The following is a 19,284-nucleotide window of genomic DNA, read 5'->3' as shown; positions in this document are numbered from 1 at the left end:
AGATGAGGCAACCATATTTGCATGCAGTATTCAAGATATGGGTGTACAATGGATTTAAAATATTCTGTAGTATTCTCTGTCCATTTCTTACTGTTTCTTAAAATTGCATTTGCTCTTATGACTGCCAATGCACATTGAGTGGATATTTTTAGAGAACTGTCCGTAATGACTCCAAGATCTTTTTCTTGAGTGGCAACAGCTAATTTTCTTCCTATTTTATACATATGGTAGGGTTATATTTTTCCAGTATACATTATTTTGCATTTTATAGAATCATAGAACACTAGAACTGGAAGGGACCTTGAGAGGCCATAAAGTCACAGAATCATAAATTCTAGAGCTGGAAGGGGCCTCAGGAGGTCATCTAATCTAACTCCTTGCCTAAAGCAGGATCAATCCCAACTAAATCATCTCAGCCATCACTGTGTCAAGCTGGGATTTAGAAACCTGTCCAGTCTTCTGCTCTCACAGCAGAACCAAGCACCATCTACACCATCCCCAATAGATATGTCTAACCTACTCTTATATCTCCAGTGATGGACATTCCACAACCTCTCTAGGCAATGTTATTCCGGTGTTTTAACCCCCCTGACAGTTAGGAAGTTTTTCCTCATGTCCAACCTAAACCTTCCTTGCTGCAGTTTGACTGTTGCTCCTCGTCTATCCTGAGAGAGTAAGAATAACAGTTTTTCCCCTCTCCTTCTAACACGCTTTTAGGTGCTTGAAAACTATCATGTCCCCTCTGTCTTCTCTCTCCTAAATTGAACAAGCCCAGTTCTTTCAGTCTTCCCTCATAGCTCATGTTCTCTATCATTCTTGTTGCTCTTTTCTGGACCTTCTCCAATTTTTCCACGTCTTTCTTGAAATGTGGTGCCCAAAACTGGACACAGTACTCTAGTTGATGCCTAACCAGTGGAGAATAGTGTGGAAGAATGACTTCCCATGTCCTGCTCACAATGCTCATGTTAATGCAACCCAAAATCACGTTTGTGGGTTCCCCCGCCCCCAAGTGTCACTCTACAGACTCACATTTAGCTTGTGGTCCACTGTGACCCCGAATCCCTTTCTGCAGTACTTCTTGCTATACAGCTGCTTCCCATTCTGAATGTGTGAATCTGATTTCAGTAAACCTCAAGTTATGTGGGGGTTGTATTCCTGAAACCCCTGTGTAACTCGAATTGTCTTTCAACCACTTATCAATGAAAGGACCTTCCCTCCTATCCCACGACAGCTTACTTTGCATAAGAGCCTTTGCTGAGGGGGTTTGTCAAAGGCTTTTTGAAAGTGTAAGTGCACTATATCCACTGGATCCTGCTTGTCCACATGGTTGTTGACTGCCTCAGTGCATGCTAGTATAATGGGACCCCGATGATCAGACCTAACTGATACTGACGGTCGGATAACATGAATCTCAGCTAATATGGAGTACTAATGAAAGAACAAAAACAACAAGAAATCCTGTGGCACCTTACAGACTAACACATGTTTTGGAGCATGCGCTTTCGTGGGTAAAGACCTGCTTCTGCAGATGCATGAGTGGGGTGTGTGTGTTTCAGATGAGGATTTAAAGAGGGAGTCTCAGTCAAGGGGGAGGGCCAAAGTTGACAAGGTCTGTTCAGTCAGGGTGGATGTGGTCTATTATCAGCAGTTAATGTGGAGTTGTGAACATCAAGAGTTGAAATCAAGTCAGTTGGAGGGTGTGGGGGGGAATTGTGGCCCATTATCAGTAGCTAATGCAGAGTTGTGAACATAAAGAGCAGAGAAGCTGCTTTTGTAATGGGCCAACCATTCCCAGTTCTCTGTTTAATCCTTGGTTGATGGAGTCAAATTTGCAAATGAAAGAACGGACACAAATACCTGTAAACCAAATGTATTGCTAATTCCAATGAACACACAACATGACTATCAAAGACAAAGCAGCATCACAAACAAATATAGCACTCAGAATAATTTTGTGACTAAAATAATTAATTATTGAAAGTAGCGAGTGATTGAAATTTGGTTTTGGGCTTCTTTTCCTTTTTTTGACAAGGTCATGCCAGGTTCTGGAGAACAGTATGTCTGTAGCAGTTTGTTGCTCAACGTAAACAAGTGCAGCCTCCAGAGCCTTTAGTCCCTCACTGACTCATTCTATCTCCTTGTTCAAGTACGATGTTATCGTTGTCATTGCCATGCTACACAAGCTCTATTATGTCATTATCACTCAGTTCTTGTTGTTCATCTTTATCCATCCGTTCCTGTATGTTGCCATTACTCACATTTTCACAGCCTGATATTAGTTTCAATAAAGGCAAAAGATTTTCAGTTTCCTTGCACTGTTTCTTTGGTAAGCTGATCTTCATTTATTCTGTCTTCATCTTCTGTAAGTAGCTTTTTCTGTGATGATTTTTTTTAGCAGTGTTATGTTTTTTTTGTGTGGTGTGTTTTTGTGTTTTACCCAATTTCTTCCCAAGCCTGTGCAATCCAATAGACAACATCTTTTGGGTTTTATTTTTTTTCATTTTTTTTAACCATGCTATCTTCATCAGTAATTTCTATAAGTGATTTAAGAAGCCTACGCCAATATTTTTCTTTAATGCTTCAATGAAAGCTTGGTCCATAGGTTGATACACTGAGGTGACATTTGGAGGTAGAAAAATTACCCTTTTTTCTCCACTCTTCAGTTCATTTTCATTAGGATGAGATGGTGCATTATCAATAAGAATTGCTTTCCTTTGCAATTTTTTTATTTTAAAAAGCTTTCTAATGAAGGAATGAATCTACTAAAAAAAAAAAAAGCTAAGTTTCAGAGCTCATCCATGCATGGCAATGCTGTAAGAGCTACATTTTTGAATGCCAGTTTTTTGTTTTGTTTTATATATATATTTTTTTTTTCCGACCAAAACAAGTTTGAGTTTCTGGTTACTTGTTGCATCACTGTAGGCAAGAACTGCCCTCTTTTTTGCTTATTTTAAAGACAGGAGATGAAGCTTCTGCATAGGAAGCCAGATTTTTTGATGGAAGCATTTAAAAACGCAGGCTGGTTTCGTCACAACTGTTTCTGTTCATCTGATAACATTTCATTTTTTTAAATAAGAGACTGAAATTGTTCTCTGAATTTTATAAATGAGCCTGAATCTGCCAATAATTTTTCTCCACACATGTTAAGCTGCCTCACTCCGTCACTGAGAAGGCAGACCAAAATGGAGCTTCTAATTTTATATAGATATTATAGAGAAAGTTGTATAAGTGTCCCAGACTTTCATAACTTTGGGACATTTGTACAATGAAAATGACAGAAAGTTCAAGCACTGCAAATTGACCTGGAAAGGGTTTTTGAACCTTTGTGACTTCCCAACTCTGCTGTGGCTTTTAATTCCTGTTATGAATGATCGCTGTGGGTATGTTTTCACTACTGGGAAGATCAATGCTGCCATGGTCAATCTTCTAGAATTCAGTTTTAGTGCATCTGTTAGTGATGTGCCAAACTGAACTCACAGAGCGACCCCATTGGCGCCAGTACTCCTGCCCCTTGTGAGAAGAAAGGGAAGTCAACGTGAGCACATCCTACAGAGGCAACACCACGGAAGCTTGACTTAACATAGCTGGAGTTGTTTCTTAACCCAACCTTCCCCTTCAGTGTAGACCTGGCCTGTGGTTGTGCTCTCAGGTCCTGAATGCAGCAAAATCTGTTTGACCCATCTAAAATCACTTTTCTCTAAAACCAGCACAGTGTTCTTTCCAAGAATTGCTCACTTTTTATTTATTTTTTTTTTAAACTGTACTTGAATTGAGACCTACACTGGCCATTCAGACTCTAATTGCTTTTTTAACTTTCTGAAAGTAGTATTTTGTGGCCATTTGGCCTTTTGATTATAGCAATCTGTGGATCCAGGGATAGCAGCAGTACTTTATTTTTAAAAACCATGTTGGATTTGGTGAATGGATTCCAGAAAGGTGGTGGTGTATAAGAGAGAATGATTCATATTTAATCAGTGGGTGACTTGTCTAGTGGAGAATCTTCATTTTCTGAAATGACCAGGCTTGTAAGAGATGTGACTTTTCTCTTGAAATTTGGGATATTTGAAAGAGAGGTCCTGGCTATAATCCAATCATGCGGGTGAAAGGGGATTAGGGAATTAAGGTTACAGGGGTACTGGATTAAATGCCCTATAATATACAGGTGGTCAGAACAGATATCTAATGGTCCTTTCTGGCCTTAAAATCCCTGCACCAATCTTGGCTCCTGTCTTTGTCTTCCTCTGCCAGAAAGCAATCAGTAATGAGTTTTAGGGGAATTGTGAATTTGGAGGATAGGAAGAGTTTAGTGCGTTCTGCTGAGCTCATTTCATTATCTCCTTTACCTGGCAGCAGGCTCTCTCTTTAGCACTGGATAAGGAACAGCAGGCTTCCTCAATCTGTGAGTAGTAAAAAGGCTGCATGTTAGGACCATTGAATAACCTGTGTTGATTTACCTGATTTAAACCCTTGTACTCTGGGTGGAGCATAAGTCATCTACAAGTCTCCTCTACTTCACTCTGTTCGGGACAAAACTAGTTGACCTGAGGACTAACCCAGTTGTCCTTCAATCTCTGTAGATCTTCTCCACGTTGTCTGAGGTCTTCCTCTTTTGTGTTTTCTATGTGGCTTCCATTTGAGAGCTTGATGGACTATGCTGGATGATGGCTTGCTGAGAGTGTGACCTAGCCATCCCCACTTTTCTCTTGATTTGAACATCAAGTGGTTCTTGTCCTGCTCTGTTCCAAAGCTCCTAATTTGTGACCAAGTCTTGATGCAAAAAATATATCTCTGGCATCTGTTTATGAATGTCCATAGTTTGTGATTTGAAAAAGTCTTCAATAACCTGTTTAGGTTACAAAAAAACTACCCTGTCTTAGGGTGTCCAGATGTCCAGTATTTGAGGGGCAATCTCAATATTTGGGGTTTTGGCTTACAGAGGTACCTATTTCCCCTCCATCTTCCAATCTCACTCCCAAAGAAAACTTTCATTCTGTACTATGTGCCTGGGAATGCAATAAAATGGAACTCTAGCATGAGTGGGGTGTTCTGTCTGTAAGCTCATTCAATCCTTAACATCTGAACTTGCCAACAATGAGGGGGATACTAGGGAAGACAGCTGCATTCGCTCAGGGCGTCTCATTTTGTATAAACCGCTGAACGATGATGGATTGTTAGCTGCTGTTCACCCATGCTAGCTTTGAACCAGTGCTCTGGAAATGCTCTCTGTATCTTTCACAGGCAAACTGCTTCCAACCCACTTGCCTCTCCTCTCAGTGACACAAACAGTCCATACCAGGATACAAACAGCAAGGATTGAACTTTTTGCTTTCCCAGCTGTAACAGTTGCTGAACATTGCTTGAATGAATAGTTTTGCACCATGACTAAGGCTTTTGATAAAATGAGAGAAACTTCTTTTCAAAACTGTTTCTTTTTTGATGCAATCCTTAAATTGGTGGAGAGGCTAAAGCTTGAGCCAAATCCCCAGTTGTCTACACTCCTGAACAGTGATGAAAGATCAGTCAGACAGGAGGTTTCTGTTTTAACTTTCATAGTTTCCTTCTCTGGTCAGAGCATCCCCTACCTGGCTTTTCTTTGCCCTATGCAGTGGTGGTGTAGTTGTGTTTGTCCCAGGAGATGTGAAGAAGAGCTCCGTGTAAGCTTGAAAGTTTGTTGCTCTAACCAGACAAAGTTGGCCTAGCAGTAGATAGATATTACCTTCTTCCCCTTGTCTCTTTTACTGCCTTGTAAGTTAAAGCAGTGAGGTGCTCCAGCTATACTGATTTTTTTTTTTTTTTTTTTTAAGATAACCTTTTTCTACATGGTCACTAAATCTTTGGCCCATGGGGGTAATAAAACCTGTTAAAATCCCACCATCAGTTCCTTTGAGCCATTCCATTCCCCATAGATGCTATTTATATCAACTACAGTTTTGAAAGTAGGTAAGTAATGGATGGATTTAGTGAGACTTGGGGGGAAAAAAATTCCCAGTAAACTTTAAAAATTCCTCGCTGGTGAGAGAGAGAGAGAGAGAGAGAGAGAGCGCGAGTATTTAGGAGGTGGTAGTTTTCTCTAGTAGCCCTTACTGAAACTATTTCTATTTACCTACTCGCTATGGCTGCTTAAATGACTTATCTTGGCAGCCAAGCTAGTGTATTTGTGATGGTGATTTCATTTCTTTGCCACAGCACAGCAGCTTACTCACATATTCAGGGTACTGTACAGCTGTTAGGCCGTATCTACACATGCCTTTTGAAAGAGGCATTTAAATGACACGCACTGGGACTGGTTAATTTGTTGCTGATTATGAATATCCATTGTCTCATTAGCATAGTGGTGGCCAGTTGTGCTTCAAAATGCAAACTGGCCATGTAGACACTGGCGCTTCGAAATAAACCCCAGACTTAAAATTCCCTTATTCCCAAAACCAACTCTTAAATTTGCTTGTGTGTCGTATTCATTTTCTTAGATGGCTTCAGTAACAGATGCAAGATACAGACACAACGATGCTTCAGACCAAAATTTCGATTACATGTTCAAACTCCTGATTATTGGCAACAGCAGTGTGGGCAAAACATCCTTCCTCTTCAGATACGTGGATGACACTTTCACAACATCTTTTGTTAGCACGGTTGGAATTGACTTCAAAGTGAAAACTGTGTACAGGAATGACAAGCGGGTGAAACTGCAGATCTGGGTAAGTGCTGACACTTGGCAAATATCTTATTTAAACCTGAGTAAAGATCTATCAGGAAAAGTAATAATAAGTAGTAAGGCCAAATTATTTGAAGCACTTGGCTTTTAGAAAGTAAATTCTGGATTATTCTAGGTTTATTATTTACGGGAGTTTGTGGTGGTGTACCTTTTCTCCGCATGTGGAGAGTCTAAATCTGATCAGCTCATATTGACCAAATATGTTTGCATCTTCATGCAATATTGCCCTGCTATGCAGAAAAAGGTAGGCTTACCCCAGTGTCTGAGGGTCCACACAGAGAGGAGGGTGGGGGCGCACTATAGTGTACCAGGTTCCTCCTGGAGGTTTCTGGATCCTTTCACTAGAGCTCCATGTCTGTTGCAGAAATGGAAGAAGTCCATGGATTCTGGGACTTTCTGGTTAGGTCTACACAACAGTTACTTTGAAATGAGCCATTATTTTCAAATAACTATCCAGCATCTACATAACACAACTGTTTTGAAATAATTTTGAAATAGGTGTTGGCTTATTTCAAAATTGGTAGATGTTGTTCTGTAAGCCATAGTGTGTCCAGTGTGTCTATTTCAAAAAAGACTGTGTGTAGATGCTGTATTTCAAACTAGCTAAGTGCTATTTCAAAATGCAGTTTGTGCATATCAGCGTGATTTGAAAATAAGCTATTCCAGAACAGCTTATTTTGAAATAAGGTTGCTGTGTAGACGTACCCTCTGTGACCTCCATGACTTCTGCAGTGGCTCTTGCAGCTGATTCCAGGGACCACTTGAGGGGTCAAACACTCCAGAAAATTTAGCATTCAAAGTAAGTTGGAAAGCTGTGCTTAGGCTTCTAAGTTCTGAAGAATTAAAAAGCACCAACTTGGAATTCCTGAGTAAAATACTTCTGTTTGTATTAAACACATAAAAAGGTTACCAAACAAGGAGAGATCAGGGCAGCTGTCAAACCAATTTCTAGAGAGCTAGCTGGAGTGGCTTAAAATGCTTCTCTACGTAGCTTTGTCTCCAGACTCATTAAACAGAAGCACCAGCTATGCGATAAGTTGAAACAATATATTACCATTTGCCTGGCATTTCTAGCCATTAGAAAAATGGCAGATACAAAGAATTCTAATTAGTCCATATGGAATGTCTTCATAACAAATCCTTTTAGTTTCTAGATTGTAGCACTGTACAAAATACAGCGTTTTGAACTGCTGCTGTCCTGATTTGAGAGTGGGCATTTAACAGGAGGATTTTCCTTTGTAAATATTAAGTAATTTTGATATCTTACATCTTCAGATGCAAAGAACAACAGGTTTAGTAGCAACCAGAGTGAAAGTAACTTAATTTTCTTACGGGTACTGTTGCATAGTCTCCACCTGCCCTGGGGGATTGCAGTAGGACAGTACCTAGAACAAATTTAGGTGTGAAGTGGAATGCAGGGGACTCAGGTCAGGGGTTGTGGGGGCTGTGAGGCGGGCTCAGGGAAGAAGGCTGTGGATGGTGCTGTACTGAGTATTGAGGGGTGTGAAGAGGTGCATTTCAGTGCGGGAATTGGTAGGGGGCTGAGGCGAGTGGGGAGGGCAAGGGTACCCTTTTGAGAGAGCAGGAGGGGCTGAAGCTCCCCCCAGTTCCTACCTATGCTGCTTGTTCTTCACTGTTCCCTTTCAGTGTTTGTGAGGGGAAGCATCTAGCATGGGTCCATCATGCCTCTGCCCCCTCCCTTCACCAGCCAGGAGAGGTGTGCAGGGGCACTATGATCTTTTCTCTCACTCCCTGGCAGCGTGAGGAGGAGGGGAACAACAAGCAGCCTCCATTGAAATGGGATGGTCTTTAGCTCCACTACCCTTTCTAAAGTGGGGAGTTTGGGACTGGGGCAGTCTTGGAGCAGTGAGAGGGGCTTGCCACCAGCCAGCCCCTTTGCTTGCCTAGTTGCCTGATTCTTAGTATGGCAGCCTGCAGGAGAGCACCAGTAGCCTGGCTGTGAGCTCTTCCCTCACTGTCTCCTTCAGCAGAGCATTTCAGCAGGCCGGCATTTTGTCAGAGTCGCACACTGGGACACACTGTATAATTTTCACATATGATAGCAACACAAAGATGGCCGTGCCACTACATTCTGGTAATAAAATAAAACTGATAAATAGGTTGGTGCAGATATAGCTGTGAAATTTTTTTGATTTGGTGTTTGGGTTATGAGGACATTTCAGTGGTTAAAGTCATTATCTAATTAAATGTTTCTCCTCCTGTGTTTGTCTTAATTAAAAACGGAACATGAAGTAATGTAATAAACTTTGTAAAAGGAGGGTAAGCTCAGTTATGTGAAGTTTATCAAGAACAGTCTTAATAAAATTTTGAATTAATCAAAAGCTTTGAACAAAAATGTGTGAAGTCTTCTGGAAAAGTCTAAAGCTTGAAAACAGTATTTCATGTTGATATTTAGAGATAAGTTACTAAATTGCAGGATTTGTGATATTAGAGATCATGAACATTAATGCATATTGATTTAAAATGAAAAATTAAATACTTAACAATTCCATGGTGACATGTGCTCTTTCTGTTTTCCCTTTCATGGATCCACAACAGGCTTGTATGCAGGAATTTCTGGGGTGTGGGTGTTTTTTTTACAAATATGGACTCCAATTTTTTCAAAATATAAAGGCATTCAAGACAGTCATACACTGAAAATACGTAAGAGAGGTTAATGAAAAATTTGAGTAGAACTAGTGATTGGTAAAATGTTTGTAACATACTAAGATATATGGTAATAAAGTTTTTTAGAAGTTATCTTCTTGGATTGCGCTGTAATATAAGTGAAAAACAATTTTCCAGTCTTGTTGTTTTCAGAGTTTTTCAGGTAAGACTATATATAAAGCTAGCAGAATTAAATAGATTTTAGGTAGCAGCAAACTTTTTCTTCAGGACAGTAAGTTCACAGCAGTGTCTAAGATATGTTCATAGTTAGTTTTCCATTTTTAAAGAGCATTTCTCCATCCCTTTCCTGCTGCTAGCAGCCAAGGGCATACTACGACACATACTTGCTTCTTGGCTCCCGGGCCAGGTCTCTAGGCAGGGAGCTGGCCAAGGAACTACAGCTCCCAAAGTGCTTCGGGTTCCCATATCATGCCTTGCAGGCTCCACCTGCACAACACAGCAAGGAAGAAGGTAGAGAAACAAGACACTACACTTACATTTCTCTTTTGAAAGAGACATGCAAATGAGGGAAATTAAAAATGCAAATAAGGTGCAATGTGCAAATGGAAAGAAGGGTTCTTTTGAAGATGTGGGCTTTCTTTTGAAAGAGCTGCAGCTACACTGGTTTTCTTTCATCAAATCATAGAATACTAGGACTGGAAGGGACCTTGAGAGGTCATCGAGTCCAGCCCCCTGCCCTCATGGCAGGACCAAGTACTGTCTAGACCATCCCTGATAGATATTTATCTAACCTGTTCTTAAGTATCTCCATAGATGGAGATTCCACAACCTCTGTAGGCAATTTATTCCAGTGTTTGACCACCCTGGAAATCTGCACTTTATTTGCATTTTTATTTCCCTAATTTGCATCCCTCTTTCAAAAGAGGAATGCAAGTGTAGACTGTGTGTGTGCACGCACGCGCCTTCCTACTGTCCATGTACCAGCCTGCTTAATGAGTCAGACCTCAGGTTTTTACCAACGATTTTAAGTAGGCACCTATCTGTCTCGTAGAACTGGAAGGGACCTTCAGAGGTCATTGAGGTCAATCCCCTGCACTCACAGCAGGACCTATCACCATCCCTTTAAAAAAAACAAATACCCTACTTAATATTTCAACTGATTTTGGGTTCATTGCCCTTGTCCTAAACCTGAATCTGTAATGTGAATGTAAGCATCAAACTAAGTACAGTAGTAGTGACAATTAACAGACCCAACTCTGACCACTTACATGACACAAAATGCACATGAGTGTGTCTAGGTATATGAAGGGAATTATTTTCTTATGAATTGTCTCTGAGGGTTAACTTCTACTACTGTTCTTTTAAAAAGTGATGTACAGAGCCTATGTTAGGATATCCTCTGCTTAAAAAGTGGTGGTATCACTCTTTGACTTCACTGGGCCATGTACAGAGAAAGATGCTACTCAATGTGAATGAGAATAGCTTGGATTAGTTTTGTATTGGTGCATCAGAGCAGAACAATATGAAATTAACTATAAACAAAAGTGAAATTTGCGTGTTAGATCTGACTGGTGAAAAGTAAACACTTTACATCCTGAAAACTAATTGGAAAATTATTAGTTTTAATAACAAAAAAATAGAATTAGTAATAAAGGAAGTGAGAGAGAACTCTGCCATGAAGCCACTGAGAGCTCCATGCCAGTCCCAAGCCTGGATGAAGGAGGAGGGTTGGTCAGATGTGTGTCAATGTGTTGACTGTCAAACAACAATATGAATGAAATCTGATGCCAGTACAAGTAAATGTTAAAAGATGCTAGCTTGGACATTGCTTGGATAAACAAGGTCCGTGATACCAATTGAGCGATTGGGGTTGGGTCAGTAAGTTGGCTACCAAAAAAAAATTACACCTAACACACATGCTGTCCATTGGAACATGGAATGTTCGAACACTGTGGGCAACTGGAAAACTAGAGCTGCTTCTGAAGGAGATGGAGAGATACCGATGTGATATACTTGGACTGGAAGAGATGCGTTGGATGGGATCAGGAGAGAGATGCGATTACGAAGTCATTTGGTCAGGAAATGAAACGAAATGAAGCAGGAGTCGGATTATTTCTTAGCAAAACAGCTAGAAGACCATTATTAGGATGCAAACTGGTGAGTACAAGAATGATGGTCGCACGATTCGAAGCAAAACCATTCAACATCTGTCATTCAGTTGTATGCACCCACGTCGGACAGTACGGAGGAAGAGATTGATGTAGTCTATAAAGACTTGACAAAGATCGTGGAGGAGATAACAAAGACAGATGTGCTGATCATCGGAGGAGATTGGAATGCGAAGGTTGGAACAGAAAATGAAGGTTTGGAGAGAGTCATGGGAAGGTTTGGACATGGAGAAAGAAATGAAGGAGGTGAGAAACTGTTAGTTTGCTACAGAGCATGAGATGGTGATCTGCAACACGAGAGTCCAACAAAAGGACTGTAAGAAGTGGACATGGCGATCAAATGACAGGAAGTCCAAGAACATGATAGATATGATTTTGATAAGATGGATAACATCAGTACAGCAGTGCCGAACTTTCCAAGGAGCAGGTATAGACTCAGACCACAGTCCAGTGGTCGCAAACATCAAGATAAAACTCAAAAGAAAATGTAAGACACAGCTTAAGAAAAGAAGAGACGTGTCGAGGCTATGTGAGGAAAAAACAGGGAATACATACAGAACAACACTCGAAGAGTAGGTTAAGAATATTGCCACAGAGAGACCTAGATAAGAGTCACAGGGATAGCCAGCCATCGCTATAGAAGAGGCAATTGAGCAGACTGTTCCAGAAGAAGAAAAGATCAATAAGAAGTGGATTACTCAGAAGAAACTGAAGTTGGCTCAAGAGAAAAGAGTGTTAAAAATCAGAAGCGATGTTTCTGAGATGGCAGAACAGCAATATAGGATGAAATACAATGAGGTAAGGAAAGCAGCCAGAAAGGATAAGGAGAAATGGTTACAGGAGCAATGTGAAGATATCGAGAGGTATTATGGCGAATGTAAGACCAGGAAGGTGTATAAGACAATTAGGAATATTAATAGGAAATGGCAACCAAAGCAGATGGCGATCAAAGATGAGAACCAAGAAGTGCTCATGAGCAGGGAGAAGATATTGCACTGATCTATACAAAGCACAGTTGGACCCTAGTGTCTCAGAGACTGACTGAAGAATTGAAAGACAGATCTCCCCCAAGCATTGAGAGCGAGACTGATATTTCAAAGAAGGAAGTAGAAAAAGCAGTGAAATGACTAAAGAACAACAAGAGCCCTAGAAATAAGATCACGGGAGAGATGATCAAATACAGTGGAGAGAGCATGATTCAGGAAATACACCGACTATGTAATATAGCATGGAAAGAAGGGAAGGCGCCTAAGGAATGGACAAGATGGGTGTTAGTGACAATACCCAAGGAAGAAAGTACATTGGAGTGCAAGAACTACAGAACGATTGCCCTAACGAGTCCTCTAGCTAAGGTGCTGATGATGATACTGACTGAGAGATTAAGATCGCAGATAGAAGAACATATAGCAGAAGAGGAAGTAGGGTTCAGAAAAGATAGAAGTACCATTCAGCAGATATTGGCACTAAGACTGATAGCGGAGAAAGTTCAATGAAAGAACAAAAACGTATACACTTCATCGATTTTTCGAAAGGCGTTTGACAGTTTAGATCACAAAGTGAGTTGGGCGGTGTTGGAGTCTTTTGGAGTGGATAGCAGACTGATAACGGTTGTTGAAAGATATCAGTGATAATGTGGAGGCAGTGGTGAGAACGTGCGGGGTGTTGGGAAGTTTGGCTTAAAACAAATAGAGGTATGAGACAAGGAGATCCAATATCGCAAAGTATCTTCATCGCACATCTGGAGAGAGCGATCGACAAGATCAAGGAAGAGGTAGAAGGGATATCTGTGCACGGGAAAAGAGTTAACAACTTGAGGTTCACGGATGATATAGTTATCATTGAGGAAGATGAGAGAAGCTAGTGAAAACAGTGTGGGTGTTAAACAACAAAGGGAAGTGGTACGGACCGATTATGAACACCGATAAAACAAAAACAATGGTATTTGGAGATAAGGAAATAGGAAGGAAGATCATTGTTGATGGTATTGAACTAGAAAATGTAGAGAAGCTCACGTATCTGGGGAGCAACATAACGTATGATCTAGACTGTAAGAAATAGCGACTAGAATATTGAAAGCAAGAGCGAGTTTGAAGGCGATGGTTAAGATCTGGAAAAGCAAAGCAATCAGCTTAAGAATGAAGCTGGGTGTCTTGAAATGTGTGTATTCAGCAGCATGTTGTATGGATGTGAGACATGGGCGATAATGAAAGATTCAAAAAAAAGAATATTGGTGTTCGAAGGGAGTTGCTTATAGAAAGATTCTGAGAATAGGATGAATGCAGAAGGTCACCAATGAGGAATTCTATGGGAAGACACAGCCAAAACAGAACCTGCTGCAGAAGGTTATAAAATGGAAGTTACCCCTATTTGGACATATTTGCAGAATGAATGATGAAAGAAAAATCAAGATCCTAGTATTCAGCATAATGGATGGTTTGAATAGGAGAGGCAGACCCCCCAGAGAATGGATAGATGATGATGATGTAGATTGGTGTGGAGCTAGTCTACAGAAACGAAGCCACTCTGCACTGGATAGGGAAGGATGGAAGGAAATAGTGAGAGAGGCATCAAACACCAACGGGTGCTGAGCCCATGGTTGACGATGATGATGAAGTGAGAAATCTTGTTTTGAAATGTGTGGGACCTGATTCACCAATGCCTTGAAAGTAGTTGATGTCTTTGTGAAGTGGGTGAAAAACATATGATGTAAGGCAGAGGTGAATCAGGCCCATGACTTTTTACTGAGTGTGTTTGACAGTGATGGGTGAAATTTATCATTATATGGTCAGCGCAAAGCCTAGACATGACTTAAATTGTGTTTGAGGATTTAAGTGGAGCTTAAATGATGACTAGCTTTTGTGCTGGCTTTCTGCATGGGAATGAATTGTGTCCTAAATGCATTAGCTGTGAAAGTAGCCCTTGACTGATCTGAGGCATCATCAGCATTCTACCACTAAACTTGAAAGAGCACATTTGCTGTCCAAGTGTGTCCTACACCAGCAGCCCTTCACTGGTGCAGGTGTGCAGGGTCAGAACTAATCACCACTTTTTAAGGCTTTGTCAAAGAGTTAAACAAAACAGTTCTTAAAACCAACTCATCCCTGCTGGAACTAGAGGTTTCTGGCCCAGGGGGAGCTGTTACAGAGGAGGATTAGGGGTCTGATGTTGTCCAGTATAGACAATGGCTAGGCATGTGGCATTTTAGCTTAAATTACTTGTCATTGGAAACTTAACAGTTTGACTTTTTGGCTTTTCAGACATGGTTGCAGTGTTTCACCATGCTGCCAGGAAGTTTTTCCTAATGTCCAGCCTAAGCCTCCTTTGCTGCAGTTTAAGCCCATTGCTGCTTGTCCTATCCTCAGAGATTAAGATGAACAATTTTTTGCCAACTTCGGTCATAATTAAAATAGTGAAACTTAACAGCAACTCTTACTTCATCAGTCTTGATACAAAATTCCTTCCCATGGTAAGAAGGATGAAGAAATTATTTACAGAACCCTTTGAGCTTTCTTTGGGCACTGTTTGATATCAGACTTCATGAAGCAGCATTGTTAGGGACCTATAATGTTCTCTGACATGCCATCTTTTTCTATTTGGCAGCCATGTAGCTCTGTTGAACAAGGTAGCCTCGCCAGACTGGGATTGCAATGGCCAGGCCCACCGATGAGGGATGCTGGGGCAAAGGGGGCAGTTGCACAGGGGCCCAGCATTTTAAAGGGGCCTGGAGCTCTGGCCACCACCACACTACCTTGGCAGTGGCATTGGCCAGGGCTTTGGTTCCCTATGAATTGCCATGGCAGCTCTGCTCTACCACTGTGTGTGGCTGGTAGGTGGATTTGAGGGCTCCTAGGGCCATTGTCTGGACAGTACTAAGGGCTGACTACCCTTTGCCCTGCCCTTCTGGAGCCCCCTCTTTGCCCTGGGGCCTACCATAGCTGTCTGCCCTGCTGGCAGTGGCACTCAAGTGGGTACCTTTCAAAGCTTTATTTGTTATCATGCAGGACATAGGGGAGGAAGAAATCCAGTTGTGGGTGATCATTTCATTTCTCTGAATCAGAATGGTTGTCCAAGAACCACTCCCTTTTGGTGCCTATTAGCCATTGGTTTGCCATTTGTTTACAGTGATCAAAGAAATGGAGAATTTTTGGTAGAAAGCTCAGATTAGTAGTAGTTGCTTTGATTTTTTTTCTTATGTTTTCAGGCATAAGAATTTCACACCGTATTAGAGTGCCAGTCAGTAAAGGGGAACATCACCAGTACTTGGACTTTATATAGTGGTCAAACAGTCAAAACTGCGTACTCTGCCTCAGAAAGATTGCTGACCCCAGTCTAGATGATTTCTGATTAGGTGTCCTGTCTAACAAGCTCTTAAATCTCCAGTGATGGAGATTCCACAGCCTCCTTAGGCAATTTATTGCAGTGTTTCACCATGCTGCCAGGAAGTTTTTCCTAATGTCCAACCTAAGCCTTCTTTGCTGCAGTTTAAGCCCATTGCTGCTTGTCCTATCCTCAGAGGTTACGATGAACAATTTTTCTCCATCCTCCTTGTAACAGTTGTATATATTGCCCTGAGAGGGAATAAGAAATGTATGAGTTTAAAAAAACAAAAAAACTTGCATACTTTGTATGCATTGTAATATTTACTCATCCAGCTTATTCTTCTGCTTTGTTTATGAAGGTGGATTTATGCAGAGGGTTGGATAAATTGCTTGTTTGTGCAGAGGGTTGAATAAATTGCTTTAAATTAGAGTTTTCCAGAGTTGAATGGGTGAAGGGTAATGAATAAATGATTGCATGCTTTAAGATTTCTCTGTAAACAGTTCATAAAAGCTGGTTACAGTTTATTCACCTATACTACTGGCATTAAAAAAAATCAACAACAACAAAAAAAAACCCTCTCATAGAAAGAACTTCCTCTACTGGATATGCGTAAGAAGCTAATTTATAACCTTGCAGTATGTGTGTGTTCAGGGTTATCTGTCTCTTGACAAACAATTCTGTACTCCAGAGATATTCATTACTGATGAGAAAAGAAAGCCATTCCATTTGAGATAATGGTGTTTTCTCGTGACTGGAAAAAAATAAATCACTTGGGTAAATTTTTGTACATTCTTAACAAGCATATATGGCTACTACTTGGTACTGTATTCAGGTTGCATAGCAGCCAGAAAAAGGCATACTGTAGATCAAGAGGGATGTGGTGTGATAAATGGCAGTGATTTTTACGAGGGGGTTGGTGCAAACATGGTTTTATTTATTCCTCTCTTCTACGTGGTTAATATGTTTATGACTATTGATTTAAATCACTATGGACATACACAAACTCAAGAGCAACACTGTATCAGAGATAACTACAAAACGCTACACTCGCTCCCTCGCCAACATTCAGGGTAATTCCACTGACTGCAGCAGTAGTCTGAATTACAGTACAAATACATCCAGGATAACTGTGGGCAGAAGTTGTCTGGAAAAGCCCCAAATACATTGCCCACACCTCTACACAGGGTTTGTACCAGGGATCTTCATAGCAATTGTATTTAAATTTCTTTCATTTTAGCTACAAGAGTCAATCATGGGAAAAGCAAGTTATACCCTTCAGTGGATGAACCCTTTGGGCATAACACACATTTGGTCAATCACTTAGGCAGCTGACTGTGAGACAGCAGCAAAATGCTGGGTTTCAAGATTCCTGGGTTCTAGTTCTTGCTATTCCTTACATAGTGACTGGATTCATTTTACATTTTCAGTGAGGGCTTTTTTGGTTTCTTGTGTGGACCCCCTGCCTCCCCCCCCGTGGCTGAATGGCCCCGACCCAGAAAAGATTCCTCACCACTGCTGTAATGAGTCACTGTGCTGATTGTACTTCAGGGGCACAGCTTTGCTGCTGTAGTATTTCAAGTGTAGCACTAACCCCCTAGATTAGGGTCAGCAACCAAACCAGCAGGCGACTTTTTTGTTTAAAAAAACTCAGTAATTCAAGAGCCGCAATGCATGTGAATATGATGTGGTCCTTAATAAATAATGTCAAACTGTACTTTTTGTAACCTCTGTTTTTTAGAACAGCACACATATATATCCCACAATGCACTGCACCTATTAAAGGGGGAGATGCCCAACATTTGTAATCACGTGTATTTTGCTATTTAGATATGAGTTGCTCATTATTAGGCTTTTAGATGTTCACTAACGTATCAAAAATAATCAGGAGTTTTTTTCTACTTTGCAGTTATATCATTGGGAACCACAAAGAAGCTGCAGGTTGCAGACCCCTGCCCTAGATTTTAATTCGGTGTCAGATTAAAAGCAAAAGGAGCTTGATATACAGATGGATAAAGGATATTTAGACTCCAACATGATTTCAGGGTGCAGCCAAAGAGACTTCAAAGGTTCTAGCAAGTGCACAGTTTATTCCATTGACAGAAGTTTTCCTAATGTTAAACAGGCTAGACCATTAATGGGTGTTTGCCTCTCTCTCTAACTTTCAAAGCTATTCTCCTGCATTCATGCACAGCTATGAATAAGTTGAAAAATTATGTAGCTCCTTTCTTGCAGAGGGGAGGCTGGCAAACTGAAACCTGACAACCACTAATTAAGTTGACTAGCTGTTTCTGTTTTTAAACAAGTAATCAAGCTGTAGTTGCCTGGAAGGCAAATATGAAATATTTGATAAAGCTGTTTCTGTTTAGTTCTCACCTGAATGGCAGTGTTTCTAAAGCAGCTCACCTGATGGGAAGGAGAATCCCAGAAGTAATGCAGATAACGGAGTTAATTTTTCTTTTATAAAGAGATAAAAATAGAGTGGCATAGTGCTTAATATACTTGTAAATTGTAATATTTTAATGTTAATTATACACTTCCCCAAGAAGATTCTTACACATTTTAGATGACAGTCTAGTTTCCACAGCTTCAAGTTCCCAGTGTATTTCTGATAAATTCATTATAAAAGCCTATTGTAGATTAAATGCTCTTACTGATGCCTTTTTTAAAATACACAACAGTGCTGTATTTGAACAAATGTACACAATAGTTATAAAACAGAAAAGCAGTCATGTAGCACTTTAAAGACTAACCAAATAATTATTAGGTGATGAAGTTAAATTATTTTGTTTTGTTAGTCTTTAAATGCTATATGACTGCTTTTTTGTTTTGTGAAGATACAGCCTAACATGGCTACCTCTCTGACTATTCGCCATACAATAATTGTTATGCATGACACAGACAAACTGCACCTGATTCTGCCTTCATACCTCTAAATATGAGCACTAACACATTGCTTTATCCTAGTTTAACTCTAGTACCAAAACCTGATGTGTTTGATATCTAGAGAGAGAAAATGAAAATGGCCACGATCAGGACTGACAAAAGAACAAATTATCCCATGCAGCAACAGGACTCTTTTTAAATCTTGTTGCAGCATCAAAACTCATTGGGTCATGAGAACATCTGTGCTCCATGGCTATGAAGAACACATGTTCCTGATTAAGTATAAATGAAGGGGGTAGTGTTATGAAATAAATAAATGAAGGCCTTTTCTTGATGGTTTCCCAAATATTGTGGTGGCAAGAAAACCTGTGGGAGATGTTGTTCTTGAGCCCTCACTAGGATAAGAGACAACAATAACAAATATGCTGGTAAAGGGGAAAAAAATACATACAACAGAGAAACACATTTGCATGTTTTTGAAAATGGGAAAATGGTTCTGTAAAATTGCTAAGCATGAATAATGCCTGCAGTTAGTGAAGAAAGACATCTCCTATACTGCCCTGAAAGGTAAGC

The 19,284-nt window shown here is 40.4% G+C and overlaps 1 protein-coding gene across 1 annotated transcript in view; it reads left to right on the top strand.

The window, feature by feature from the left end:
- RAB3B (RAB3B, member RAS oncogene family) overlaps nucleotides 1–19,284 on the top strand; it is a 125,022-nt gene that overhangs the window by 20,140 nt on the left and 85,598 nt on the right. The window contains exon 3 of the mRNA XM_075003188.1: nucleotides 6,468–6,695. Coding sequence (XP_074859289.1) covers nucleotides 6,468–6,695 — 228 coding nt within the window. The remainder of the gene's footprint in view (nucleotides 1–6,467; nucleotides 6,696–19,284) is intronic.

Source organism: Carettochelys insculpta, chromosome 9 (genome assembly GCF_033958435.1).
Source record: "Carettochelys insculpta isolate YL-2023 chromosome 9, ASM3395843v1, whole genome shotgun sequence".
NCBI lineage: Eukaryota > Metazoa > Chordata > Testudines > Carettochelyidae > Carettochelys > Carettochelys insculpta.
This window is presented reverse-complemented; position numbering and strand designations above follow the sequence as displayed.